General features: G+C 33.5%; 1 protein-coding gene across 6 annotated transcripts in view; it reads right to left on the bottom strand.

The window, feature by feature from the left end:
* Window positions 1–15,412, bottom strand: part of SESTD1 (SEC14 and spectrin domain containing 1) — a 152,914-nt gene that overhangs the window by 61,919 nt on the left and 75,583 nt on the right. For all 6 annotated transcript variants that reach the window (XM_032292799.1, XM_032292800.1, XM_032292802.1 and 3 more), the window contains 2 exons: window positions 2,902–3,015; window positions 1,239–1,336 (listed from right to left, as the gene is read on the bottom strand). In XM_032292799.1, coding sequence (XP_032148690.1) covers window positions 1,239–1,336; window positions 2,902–3,015 — 212 coding nt within the window. The remainder of the gene's footprint in view (window positions 1–1,238; window positions 1,337–2,901; window positions 3,016–15,412) is intronic.

The following is a 15,412-nucleotide window of genomic DNA, read 5'->3' as shown; positions in this document are numbered from 1 at the left end:
GTTTCTTTGGCACTGCTTCTTCAGAACCTGAAATCTGCAATATTCACAGTCATTCTCAAAGAAGGAAATATAGTCAACAGCATCAAACTCTTTGACCATGGACTCATTTTCAACATGGGATGTCTTTCCCGAGGAATACAGCTAAGAAACATCAAACTTACTCTGATGGGCTATTCAGAAAGCAAGGAAGTCCAGCTAATTTTCATCAAGTAGCTTGTGATATTTTCAATTCCTAAGCCAAAGCATATATGTGTGTGATATTTACAAACACACAATCACGTATTTATTTACATATGCCAAATTTTATAATTTTACATTTTTATATGACATCGGTAGGATAGAAACATTCCTAACTGCTTGTGGCGACTTTAATCAGATTTACATTCAAACCATTTGTTTTCACATTTTGACTTTGTTTTAATCAAGATTTTGTGTAAAAACTATGATCTTACACTTGAAAACTTTATTATGTGACTATATTTGGAATCATGGAATAACAACAAGCATTTTATCAAGGTTCCACTGTATCTTCAAGGTCGGATTCAAAGGAGACAGGATGACAGGGAAGACAAGAATTCTTTCACATTTCCTAATGAGAAATTACTGTTCTAGTGACCAGTAATAATCAAGTGGCACGAATAGCTAATTTGCTTGCTAAAGTGCTTTTTACCTGAGAAGAGGGACTTGGCCTACTGACAGAAAAGTGAAAGCTGACAAGGTTGTAAAGTTCAAGGGAAATCTGTTAACATGATAAATCTAGGTAGTTATATTCAGATAATACAACTCAAGTATTATTTAATCTCATGTCATAAAGCACTAAATTCCCCAAGTCCAATTCATGAATACCACATATTTTACAAGGACAGAAAAAGTTCTACAAGCTAGACATTTAAGAGCTAATGTAGACAAATAAGGTTATAATAATTGTATTTCAAACTGCAACTTTTTTCATATTCTTAACCAGCAAAGAAGATAACTCTAAAAAGGTAGAAAATTGTTTCATTTGAAAATTAAAAAAAATATATTATAAATTTAAAAATGGCTTTTGTGAAAAAACTTTGATTCACACCAGCATGTTTTACATGTAAAGCAAATTCTCATGAATATTGTATGTCAATTTTGATTGAATGAAGAATTGTTTATTGTATTTCTTTTAGCTTGCATTAACTACAGAGGTATCTTGTATCAGATTAATTATAGTTTTGCAAGGATATAATTGCATACCAATAGTCACCTACCTTTCTTTCTCTTGCTGATTTCCTTTATCACTTCCATTGTTAATCAAAGCAAGTTCATCTAACAATGATGTAGATTCCTTTGTAAACTTCTCAAAAACCTATGAGTTTTATTAACATATTAAGAACAGTCTTAAAAATTAATATGTAATAAGGACTGTCAGTTAAGAGCAATAGAATTGGCCAGCTAGGATTTGTTTTCCTTCCCCAGTAGTCAGTGCAATTCTACCACCAGAGCACAACAATATATGCAAGAGAAGACAAAACTGTTTCCTAAAGCAATGAATAGTTTCATGGATAAAGAATTTTTAAAATTTAAATACATCAATAAATTATCTTCATTCTCCATTCAGATAAATGTTTGAGAAACATTTGTATTGATAACAGTTGTCACTACATAAATGTAATTCAGAACTTTCTAAGTCTCTATAACAGTTATAGAATGTTTCTTTACGTTATTCTATCACCAACACATGTTGGTTTCATATAATAGTTGTTATATACGTGCATATAGAACTAAAAATTAGTTATAATTTTAATGATTTCTTCAAATATTTCTGAAATGGAATTTGGGAAGTCTGTTTAAACATAAGTAATAAAGTGGACAATCACTTGTCTGATATCACTTTTTAAATATGGTGGAAATAGGCTGGGTGCGTTGGCTCAGGCCTGTAATCCCAGTATTTTGCAAGGCCGAGGTAGGGGGGTTGCTTGAGCCCAGGAGTTCATGACCAGCCTGGGCAACATAGAGACTCCATCTCTACAAAAAATAAAGCCTTTGTCAGTCAGGCATGGTGACATGCTCTTGCAGTTCCAACTACTTGAGAGGCTGAGGTGGAAGGATTGCTTGAGCCCAGGAGTTCAAGGTTGCAGTGCACTGTGATCACGCCACCGCATTTCAGCCTGGGTGAGAGAGCAAGACCCTGTCTCTAAATAAATAAATTGGGTGGAAACAGAATTAGTTATCCATTCAGATATAAACAAAAATTCACTACTCTCCAATTAAATTAGCATTTAATGTAAAATGAATTAATATGACGTTTGTTCTTTCAGTAGTTCAATAAAAAAATCAAATTACAGAGTAGAAGATTTCAGAAGTCTAGACTGCCGAAGATGATATATTTTCACAAATGAAAATGCTTAATCTGTCAAACTACTCTTCAAGTTGATAACTCAAATAAATGTTTAAGTACCCTGTGAAAATGGTATAGCAACTAGATCCCCTCATGAAATTATGCTACTGTTATTCTACTTAAAATAGTTACAACTTCTACTAATGCTACTAATGACAGAACAGTAATAGCTAATACTTACATGGTGCTACTATATCATGCCTGCTGCTGTTCTAAATGCTTTATATGTATATTCATTTCACTTTACCCATAATCACACAAAGGTAGGTACTATGATTTTCACTATATTACAAATGTGGAACTCTAGCCAAGGCAAGATTAAACACATTGTTGAATATACCTAGCAACTGGCATCAGGATTCCAATCAAGTAATTCTGACTTCATAGTATTTGTCTATTATGCTATAATGTGGTATGCACATAATTCTCCATTTTTGTAAAAATAAAAATATATTTTAATAGAATAAATTGATAGTTATCAAAATGTATCTTATTTATATGCAGTAACATTTTATCTCATTGAATATACCAACCAGCCTCTTATTTAACCAGTCCATGTGATCATAGGTAAGACTCCCACCAAAATCTTCTGTTAATTGGCATGGTTCTATATAACGAGTCAATTTGTTGGCAGACACTAAAATAACCTATAAAAAGGGAAAAAGAAAAAAAAATTTTAGTAACCCACTATTAAAGTCCATGAAAGTAATGAGTAGGTAAAATTAGGTTAGAATATGCAATATTGTTTCCAACATGACACATTATCATTTACTTAATACAGTATTTAAAATCAATTTAGTAAGTTATAGATACCTGATAAAAAATAATTCATCAAAACCTTTTTCTAATACCACATTTTTAAAACAACAGGTACCAATACCTCAGATGAAATATTTTCAAAAATATTTTATTAATATTTCAAAAAAAATCAATTAATACAATTATGTAATAAAGAATTTTCATATCATCTTAAAAATAGCAAAGGACACTAAAATGATAAGCCCAAGGAAGAGTAAATCTAGCAATTAAACAGTTATCCATTTTAATGTTTTTCTAATGTTTCTTTGATTACATGTGAACAAAACAAGTCCTCCAGTTGTAGAGTATAATTCACATGAATTTATGCCAATATTTAATTTTTAGTAAAAATCAGGAGATCTGAGTATTTATAAACTTGAAATGTAAATATTAAAATGCTAATCTTTTAGCTCTAAAGTTAAAAAGATTTCAAATACAAATTAAGTAAGTACCTAAGAGACCACTGCAGAACTAAATAAAATTTCAGTGAAGATACACATGAATATGAAAGAAAATACATCTATGGAAGAAAGATATTCAAACAGTAGTGTTAATACTAAATGATATATGGAAATGTGAATTTATCAAAAATAACTTGATAAGAAAAATAATGTGTCTGGCTGGAAAGAGCATCATTCCCACCCTAACAATAACAAAAGCCATACAATCTCCAAGAGTATAACTTTTTTTGGAACTCCTAAGAAAGCTGAGGTTACAGGGAAACCAACTAGTTCGAAGTTGAAGAAAAGGCAGGCACCATAGAGAGAATGGTGAAAGGGGAAACTACTGAGCGCATGTGTGAAATTTTTTGGAACTCTTATGTATCTTGATTATGGCAAAGATTATGTGACTATATGTGTTTGTTGAATCTCATAAAACTATATATATAAGGTATGAATTTTACTTCATGTAAATTATACCTCATAAAACTGACTTAATTTTTTTTTAACTTAACAGGACTTATGGAAGGACTCAGAAAGAGACAAATAAAACATTTAGAAATAGATGCAATATGTAAAACAAGGTACGCCCGTACTGTATATGAAGTTATAATATAAACAAAAAATAGGGAGAAATTACCAAGACTGCTTTGCTGAAAGATGGAAAATTTCATCCTCAGGAAGATAGCAAAAACACTGCATGAAAAACTCATAGAACTATGAACTCTATCACATTTGAGTGTCCAACAAATTGCTATTTTTAACAACACATTAAATGGAAATTAGTAGTCTTAAATATTTATATGAGGAAACAAAGCCTAGTGAATAATGAGGTAAGTGATCCATCTAAGAAGTTAGAAGGAAAATAAGTCCAAAGAAAATAGAAGAGGTGAAAAATCGGAAATAAATATAAATGAGGTAAGTGATCCATCTAAGAAGTTAGAAGGAAAAGAATAAGTCCAAAGAAAATAGAAGAGGTGAAAAATCAGAAATAAATATAAATTATTAGAAGGGCTCAAAAAAGCCAAAACTTATTTCTTTCATTAGAAAAGACTAACGAAAACAACAAACTTCTGATGTGATGAAGCAAGAAAAACAAAGTACAAATAAATAATGGTAACAATGTAAAGGAGAATACAATTCCATTGATAGCAATGGTTTAAAAGATATTAAGGATACAGGACAATTTTGTGCCAATAACTACAAACTTAGAAGAAAGACATATTCCTATTAAAAAGTCTGATTTATCAAAACTGACATAAGGAAAAAAAAAAAAACCAGAACACCTACAACCAATGAAGTGGATCATTAGATTCTTTACATTTTCAGTAACTGTGCCGATAGTGACCGTTTTAGTATTGCCATCCTGCGATAACTTGATGAGGAACAAAGCCAATGAGCAAACTGGGATATTATAATTCTGCCATCCCCAACATCCTTAAGAAAATGGGATTTTTGGCAAGGGAGAAAGGAAGATGTAGGAGAGAACAAGCATCCTTATGGTGTTCATTTTAAATTAGAAGTATCAGTTTAAACTTCACAATGCATTTCATCTTAAATGAACACACATACACACACTCATTCTCTCTCTCTCTCTCTCTCTCTCTCTCTCTCTCTCTCTCTCTCTCTCACACACACACACACACACACTCACATGTATGTGTATTTTCTAGTTGTGGGAGGTTTGCAAATAATGGCCAATTTTGTAGAAATGTATACTCCTAGCATCCAGATTGTGATTTGCGAGTACCATTTTTCATAAAAAAGAATCAGGTTTTCTTAAAATAGCATTAGTCAAAATAATAATAATAATAATTTAAAAATAAAATAAAAGGAATCAGGGCTCCTTGGAGAAATGGAGAAATACACATGATGAGTGAGCTTGGAACATCTTACCCAGAGATTGAAAAAGCTATCAAAGACTGTTATGGTTGTAACAAAAGGATCTGAAAAGGTTTCCACTGGCCAAAGATGTGAGAAGTTACACATCAATAATAACAATAAATGCTACAAATTGAAACATTAAATATGTTTAAATCAATGAGTGCATACTGATATAAAAGAAATAATCACCAATGGACTAAGCTAGAGAACACACTATAATGAAAACCAGACTGGGCACGGTGTCTCATGCCTGTAATCCCAGCACTTTGGGAGACAGAGGCAAGAAGATTACTTGAAACTGGCAGTTTAAGACCAGCCTGGGCAATGTAAGAAAACCCAATCTCTACCACTTCCCCCCTGCTGCCAACAAAAAACAAACAAACAAACAAAACCCAAACAGGTGTGTACTTGTAGTCCCAGCCATTCGGGAAGCTGAAGCAGGGATCTCTTGATTCCAGGAGTTAGGCTGCAGGGAGCTATCATTGCATCACTGCACTCCAGCCTGGGCGACAGAGAACCCCACGAAAGAAAGGAAGGAAAGGAAGGGAGGAAGAGAGAAAGGGAGTGAGGGAAGAGAAACCAGGAAATAAAGAGAAACAAGCTTTTATTTCACCTTTCGTATACAAACTGTATTACTAGATAGAGAAATAATAAGTTTCTCATTATAAAATTATTCCAGCTAGTAAATGAAGGAGGAATAATCGAATTAGATCAACACTTTACAGATTTTAATGAACTAAGAGATCTAGACACTGAACATCACAAAAAAGACAACTATTACAAGTCTCATGATCAAGGAACACATCACTACCCGTGAAGAGCCTTAGAAAAAGAAAAATAAACTCTAAATCTAATCAGTGTCTAAATCCAACTATCAATTTATAAAAACATAGAGGTTCAAGAAGACAGAAGAACACGTAAATTATACCACAGGGATACTTGCTGAAATATACAGACTACTGGAAACTGTATAGGGCAAACAGTCTGGTCTCTTCAAAGAAAAAAAAAAAAAAGTTACACAAAATCAGCAGTCCATATTACTGATTTCTAGCTTACTGTAGCCTCTGCCTCACAGGTTCAAGCGATTCTCCTGTCTCAGCCTCCCAAGTAGCTGGGACTATAGGTGCATGCCACCATGCTAAGCTCATTTTTTTTTTTTTTTTTTTTTTTTTTTTTAGTAGGGTTTTGAGGTTTTACTATGTTGGCCAGGCTGGTCTCAAATTCCTGACCTCAAGTGATTCTCCCACCTCAGCCTCCTAAAGGGCTAGGATTACAGGCATGAGCCACTGCACCCAGGCCACAACTCCTTTTTGGGATCCACAAAGAGGTGTTTGCACTAGGGAAATTAAACAAAATCAGATCCCAGAGAAGAACTTTTCCTCTCTCCAAAAATGTCAAGCAATATATTAACTAGATATATAACTATATATACTAAGAGCGAAACCAAGTAACATGTATATATTCTATGAGGAAATAAGTTACTTGTTAAGCTGAGCATGAATTCACATCTGAAAAAATAAAATCCCAGAGCACTCTCCCCTGAAAATGCAGGCCAGACATGACGGCTCATGTTTGTAATCCCAACACTTTGGGCAACCAAGGTAAGAGGATTGCTTGAGCCCAGGATTTCAAGACTGCAGTGAGCTATGACCATGCCACTGCACTCAAGTCTAGGGAACAGAGTAAGACTCAAAGAAAAGAAAAAGAAAATACAAAATATAAAGATGGTCTTTTTGCTTCTCAATTGAATCTTATTTAACATAATATTCTACTTAAATACTGATGAAAGTCTCTCTTTTGAGAAATCCCACTATGATGTCCCTTATTTTTATTTTTTATTTTTCCACAGGTTACTGGGGTACAGTTAGTGTTTAGTTATATGAGTAAGTCCTTTCTTTAGTCGTGATTTGTGAGATTTTGGTGCACTCATTACCTGAGCAGTATATTCTGTACCATATTTGTAGTCTTTTATCCCTTGCTCCCCTCCCACCCTTCCCCTAAGTCCCCAAAGTCCATTGTATCATTCTTATGTCTTTGCATCCTCATAGCTTAGTTCCCACGTATCAGTGAGAACATACGATGTTTGGTTTTCTGTTCCTGAATTACTTCACTTAGAACAGTAGTCTCCAATCTCATGCAGGTCACTGCAAATGATGTTAATTTATTCCTGTTTATGGCTGAGTAGTATTCCATCATATATATATATTTCTATATATATCTATATATATATAGATATACATATATATCTCATACTCCATCATATATTATACATATATATATCATACTTCATCATATGTATTATATATATCTCATACTCCATCACATATTATATATATCTCATACTCCATCATATATATATTATATATATATCGTACTCCATCATATATATATGATGATATATATATGAATCATCATATATACATATATATATATGTATATATATGATGGAGTACTACTCAGCCATAAAAAGGAATAAATTCAATATATATATGATGGAATATGAGACATATATATATCTCATACTCCTTTATATATATAATCACTGTCTAAATCCAACTATCAATTTATAAAAACAGAGAGGTCCAAGAAGACAGAAGAACATGTAAATTATACCACACACATATATTTCTTTATCCACTCATTGATTAATTGGCATTTGGGTTGGCTCCATGATTTTTCAATTGCAAATTGTGCTGCTATAAACATGCGTGTGCAGGCATCTTTTTCAAATAATGACTTCTTTTCCTCTGGGTAGATACTCATTACTGGGATTGCTAGATCAAATAGTAGTTCTTTTAGTTCTCTGAGAAATCACACTGTTTTCCATATTGGCTGTACTAGTTTACATTCCCACCAGCAGTGTAGAAGTGTTCCTGATCACCACATCCATGCCAACATCTATTTTTTTCTTATTTTTTGATTATGGCCATTCTTGCAGAAGTGGTATTACATTGTGGTTTTGATTTGCATTTCTCTAATTATTAGTGATGTTGAGCATTTTTTCATATGTTTGTTGGCCATTTCTGTATCTTCTTTTGAGAACTGTCTATGTATGTCCTTAGCCTACTTTTTGATGAGATTTTTTTTTCTTGCTGATTTGTTTGAGTTCATTGTAGATTCTGGATATTAGTCCTTTATCAGATGTAAAGATTGTGAAGATTTTCTCCCACTCTGTGGGTTGTCTGTTTACTCTGCTGACTGTTCCTTTTGCCGTACAAAAGCTCTCTAGTTTAATTAGATCCAGCTATTTATCTTTGTTTTTATTGCATTTGCTTTTCGGTTCCTGGTGATGAAATCCTTGCCCAAGTCAATGTCTAGAAGAGTTTTTCCAATGATATCCTCTATGCTTTTTATAGTTTCAGGTCTTAGGTTCAAGTACTTAATTCATCTTGAGTTGGTTTTTGTATAAGGTGCAAGATGAGGATCCAGTCTCATTCTCCTACATGTGGCTAGCCAATTATCCCAGCACCATTTGTTGAAAAGGGTGTCCTTTCCCCACTTTATGTTTTTGTTTGCTACCCTTTTACAATACCTGCAAATATATAAAATACTTAGGAATATACCTAACCAAAGAGGCAAAAGACCTCTACAAGGAAAACTACAAAATACTGCTGAAAGAAATCATAGGTGACACAAACGAATGGAAACACATCCCATGCTCATGGACAAGAATCAATATTGTGAAAATGACCACACTACCAAAAGCAATCTACAAATTCAACACAATCCCCATCAAAATATCACCATCATTCTTCACAGAATTAGAAAAAAAAATTCTAAAATTCATATGGAACCAAAAAAGAGCCTGCATAGCCAAAGCAAGACTAAGCAAAAAGAACAAATCTGGAGACATCACACCTGATTTCAAACTATACTGCAAGGCCATAGTAACAGTGTCATTGTTTCTTTGTTTTAATATTTACAATCACAGTATGATTTATTTCATATTTAGAACCATAGGATAAATCACAGGCTGTTTTATTTCTGGGTTCTCTATTCTGTTCCATTGGTCTATGTGACCATTTTTATACCATGCCAGTAGAGAACCCAGAAATAAATCCAAATACTTACAGCCAATTTCCCTTATATTAAACTTAATTTTTTAACAATATGTTATTGATTCAGTTAATGATCATTTAGTGGATCTAAATTTATTTATTAGAAGACATGTGTTTTAGTGTTGGGAATATGAGGATGAATAAGATGCTTTTGGCAAGGAAACTGGCTTTTCATTTGTTTCTTTGCAGTATTTCTCTGCAATATTCCAGAGACAGTTGTGTAATGCACAAGATGTGGAATAAAGTTTTTTGCTTTGTTTCGAAAACCTTTGCTGAAAATACCCTAAATGTTGTTGCCGCTTTGATCATAGCAGTATAGAGGGCCAAAGGCTTTATCAGAATACCCCAAATGATTTCCAAGCCTTTTAATTAGGACAAACACCAGTATTTTACAATTGAAAACATATGAAACTAGAAGCCATTCATTCCACAGTTGTGCCCTAGCTCTGCCACAAAGTCACTAACTTTGTAGGAGACAACCTAAAGGAATTCATCACTCCAAGCTTATTCCCCAAGTCTTTCAAAGAAGCCACCTTCATCAAATTATCCATGATGTTTCTTTAAGGTCTAAGAGGACAAAATTCTAATGAGTTGTCATTCTATACATTTAATTTGAGCCATTCTCTCTAATATATTACCTGTCTTGTCCAATAAAGAGTACTTGTCACTTTTCTACTTACACTGGTCAGCCTTACCATATGCATTCCTTTCTACATTTTATAGTTCCTAAATGCACAAAAATCATTGATAAACATGTTTCATGATTAATAAGCCATAGGAAAATTTTCCAGTTAACAGTTACATATGACAGAAGTTTATTTCCATCTGAATATTTCTCTTAAAAGCTCTTTTTCGTAAAATAACTTAAATGTAAATAGTACAGATTCACCTTCTTTTATGACATAACATATATTTAAGAGTATATTATCCTTTAATCAAAATAATTTTTAAACAAAATTGACCAACATTACTGCTCTTCTATTTTCACTTATGCAAAATAGTTTTACATAAGGGAAGAACACAGTTCTGGAGAGCTACAGAAAACTCATTTTTTCCATTATTATAAAACATTTTATACAATCCATATTCTTATAAAATTCACTGGTAGCTATTAAAAGTGAAAACAGGCCGGGCGCGGTGGCTCAAGCCTGTAATCCCAGCACTTTGGGAGGCCGAGGCGGGTGGATCACGAGGTCAAGAGATCGAGACCATCCTGGTCAACATGGTGAAACCCCATCTCTACTAAAAATACAAAAAAATTAGCTGGGCATGGTGGTGCGTGCCTGTAATCCCAGCTACTCAGGAGGCTGAGGCAGGAGAATTGCCTGAACCCAGGAGGCGGAGGTTGCGGTGAGCCGAGATTGCGCCATTGCACTCCAGCCTGGGTAACATGAGTGAAACTCCGTCTCAAAAAAAAAAAAAAAAAAAAAGTGAAAACAGTAGCCCTGCCATGTAGACATATAGAACTTTATCAATACCAAAGGTATCTCGAAGTTAAGTATGTGGGGGAAAAGCAACAGTCTGAACAATTGGCAAACTCAAAATCACAGTAATTTCAAATTAACCACTTAGAGAACTATCTACTGTGATGAAACATCTCAGTTTCCACTGCAATAATCTCATTTTTGTTTAAGACAGTAAAGGTGAGGAGAAAGGGTAGAGTAGGCTGGCTAAAGAGCAATAAATGTTTCCATCTCATGAGAAACATTCTTTTATAAAAAGAAGGAAGGGAAAAGACATTTAAGAGTATGCAATAGTAGGAAAATCGTATTCTATGCATGTGCTTTTCACCTAACAATCACCTTTATAAAGTGGGTCAGGAGCAGCATGTATAAGAGTAAAGAGAACCTTTCCAGTGCACTGCAAAAATACATTTTGTTTACAAATGTGAAAAACTGTCCACCTGCCTTTGGAAAATACCACTTACCAGGATACGACATATAAATTACACACAACTGCTTCCCAAAGGACAAATCAAGTTTGAATAAACAGGCAATTCAACTCCACTCCAGTGATAGCAAACACCACAGAAGGGTGTGATTTCACCGCTGTGAATTTGCTTGTGAAGAGCAAATTCAAATGCACAAGCAAAAATAAGAAACCATTTGCAGGGTGGGATTTAGGCCTGAAGTAGAACTGGAATGCTGAAAAAGGAAACTGTGTAGAGATTTCTAGATGTTTGAAAGCAAAAAATCAACATCAAGGGAACAGGCCAGGTGTGGTGGCTCACACCTGTAATCCCAGCACTTTGAGAGGCCGAGGGGGGCAGTCACCTGAGGTCAGGAGTTCGAGACCTGCCTGGTCAACATGGAGAAACCTAAAAAAATACAAAAATTAGGCATGGTGGCGTACGCCTGTAATCCCAGCTACACAGGAGGCTGAGGCAGGAAAATCACTGGAACCCAAGGGACAGAGGCTGCAGTGAGCCAAGAGCCACTGCACTCCAGCCTGGGAAACAGAGCAAGACTATCTCAAAAAAAGAGAAAACTGACACATTTCAGGGTCAATGCAACAAAACAAGTTTAAGAATCCCAGACTAGGTGATTTTCCATAAATTGTTTCATTACAGCTTTTTAAATTACAAAATACTTGTAGGGCTTCCTATATTCCTTTCTGTTACAGCCCTTGAAGAGACCACTAAATTTTCATACACAGCAAACCTATATGAAAGTTTAAATATTAAGCAACGCAAATCAGAGGATCAGTTTTGTCTTATGGGGAATGTTCTATTACCTGGCAAAGAAGAAAAAAACAAAGGAAAAAACATAATTTTTTTTTTTTTTTTTTTTTTTTGGAAAAGGAGTTTTACTCTTGTTACCTACGCTGGAGCACAACGGCACAATCTCAACACACTGCAACCTCGGCCTCCTGGGTTCAAGCAGCTGTAGGCACACACCACCACGCCCGGCTAGTTTTTTTTATTTTTGTAGAGATGGGGTTTCACAATGTTGGCTAGGCTGGTCTCCAACTCCTGACTTCAGGTGATCCACCCGCCTCAGCCTCCCAAAGTGCTGGGATTACAGGTGTGAGCTACTGTGCCCAGCCCTTTATCAAATTTTTGTAAAGTCCAGACTCAGAGAGCAATCATCAACTAAAAGTAAGAACAAAATTAGAAAAGATCTCCCCCTGAAAATCATATTGAGATTACATGAATTATGTATAATTCATTTTCATCCTATAATTCTAAATATGAAAACAAAGAAACAATGATACAATTGCTGAAAATTCTAAAGAAACATTTTCTAAGGCTATTAAAAAAAACTTAGAAAATCTTTCGTGCAGTGACTAATGAGTAAGAAATAACATTGTGAATTAGAGTAAAAATATTGAAAAGTACAAAATGGCACAAATACATATAACTGTACTAGATTATATTAAATATTACATGGTTAATTTTTTATCTTCTGTAAAACAAATATTTATTGACTTGTCACCTGTTCTAATTAAGGGACCAATTGATAGAAACATCATATTCTAACTTAAAGGCAAAACTTTTGTAAAAAAATCAAACAATTCATTGCCTGTGGGGAAGATGAAACCACAAACTCAACACTGTCACTTCTCAGAAAATATTTAAAAGAGTAAATTTTCCAAACGTATCCAGCATTTCTTTGGTCACAATTTGCCTACTGTGACTCTCTAAATCACTATTTCCTAGTTATGAAAATCTCATACACTCTCCATATCATTCTACGTTTTTTCTTTGCAGACATAATGAATTAGTATATACAATAAGCTCGTTTTAATTTTTTTAAAAATAATTTACTTAATTATTAGTATTACAAAATACTGAATTAAAGCAAACTTCACAATAAAAATCTTAAACCATTCTTTTTTTAGAGACAGGGTCTCTCTGTGGCACCCAGGCTGGAGTGCCACTGCACCTTGACTCTTGGGTTCCAGCGATCCTTTCACCACAACTTACCGAGTAACTTGGACTATAGGTGTGCACCACCATGCCTAGCTAATTTTTCTATTTTTTGCCCTAGGCTCAAGCAATACTGCCATCTCAGCCTCCCAAAGAGCTGGGATTACAGGTGTGAGCCACTGCACCTGGCCTTAAATAACATATTATACCAAGATAAAAATGTAAGACCAATTTTTATTTTTCCCACCTAACAAATGACATTAAGGATCTTCAGTTAATTTAGAAATAGTTATGTAAAATACAATGATTCATCATAAATCATTTATAAAGTTACCTTTCATATTGAATTTTAAGATTACATATATATCACAATCAAAATGGTATTATGCTTTCAAAAATAGAGACAAAAAGCTATTTTCATGACCTGATATTTGAAATGTTAACTTTCATACTTTTAAAAAACCTAGCTGGCTTGTTTTTGTAGTTTTCATTTCTTTTTAAACAACTATTTGTGAGAAAAGGTTTGAAGTCCTGGACCTAACTCTTCGAATGTGTAAACTCTTATTCTCCAAAAATGAAGAACCAAATTTGATTTCATCATATTGTATACTACCTATTGTACCATTATTTTTAGAGTACTAACGACATCTTGATATGCTACATAACAATATTTATGAAATTGGTATAATTTACACATTTGGTAATAATTGTCTTGAGGCAAATTTATAGGATTATCATCCTTATTCTTAAGTTGTTGTGTATCAATTAGCAGTGACTTATTCACCAATGGTTTATTTGAAATTGTTTAATAGAGGAAACCACCAAATTGATTATGATTTCCAGCTGAGTGATAAATCTGAGCAACGACATAGCTCTCAAACTAGTCAACTAATAAATATCTGAAAGTTTTCAAATTAATATATTTTAAGTAAAAAATACTTATATTTTTAAAAAGACGGTATTGAAAATATGATTCCTCCATTAAGGATATAAATCCTCTAGAACAATTTAGAAAATGATGTAGGAAAATGCTAAATAATGTTGTTCTTGGCTGGGAATACAAAGTTTAAAGAGAGACTGATATTTAGCTTGATACTAAAATATCAAACTTCAAGAAGTAGCTTATATTATCTTACAGTGATCAATGCAGTATGTCACTGATGTCCAAAATCAAGTTTCACAAAATATCCTTCTATAGAAAATACAATTCATTTATCAGAAAAACTACCTAAATCTCGGAAACAGGCAAAAATTATTATTGGGTGTTCTTTCACGCAGTGGTGGGATTATATCTTCAACTGACTCTCTATAGACTGATCAATAAGTATTAACCTCTGTAGGAGTACAAGTTAACTTGAGGATTCTGTCTAGAAGAAAGGTAAGTGATTGTTGTCTCATGAGACTGATACATTTCTGTCCAGTGGCATAAGAGACAACCTCAAAGTTTACAACTTATGGATCTATAGAACAATAATTAGTTTTGTATCTAATTTGGCTGGCAATCTTATCTTCCTATAAAAACCATTTCTCAAATGCTCTTTGAATTACAGCTTACAAATTATTGGTAACCTTATTATCAATTAATTGAATAATGTATTTGACTCATGCTCATTTTATATTTGCATGAGAGTCATGATTTCACCTCTAGGAAAACAACACTTTAACAAATGCTTAATCAATTTAAGAATATGAAGTGGATCAAATTCTGACTTTCATCAATTATTTTCAAATAGCCATCTCCATAAACATTCTAATACGTATGCATACTATTAAATTTATGAAGAAAAAGGTTACTGGTTGCATTCAAAGTAGCTACCATTTTACTAAGTAGAAATCTAAATTTCAAATGTATCTTAACACTATCAAAGAAATCTGAAATCTAATAATCAGCATAAAGGGAACAAGAATTAAAAAGAACTACAAAAATGAAGGAAAAAAAAAAAGATCATTACCCAGCACAAGCATTTCAAACTTTTGCCAAGGCTGTTGAAAGGCA

This window comes from Sapajus apella, unplaced genomic scaffold (genome assembly GCF_009761245.1).
Source record: "Sapajus apella isolate SASKATOON/1434 unplaced genomic scaffold, GSC_monkey_1.0 scaffold28, whole genome shotgun sequence".
NCBI classification, from domain to species: Eukaryota; Metazoa; Chordata; class Mammalia; order Primates; family Cebidae; genus Sapajus; species Sapajus apella.
Note: the sequence above shows the minus strand (reverse complement) of the source record. Positions and strands in the feature narration are given on the sequence as shown.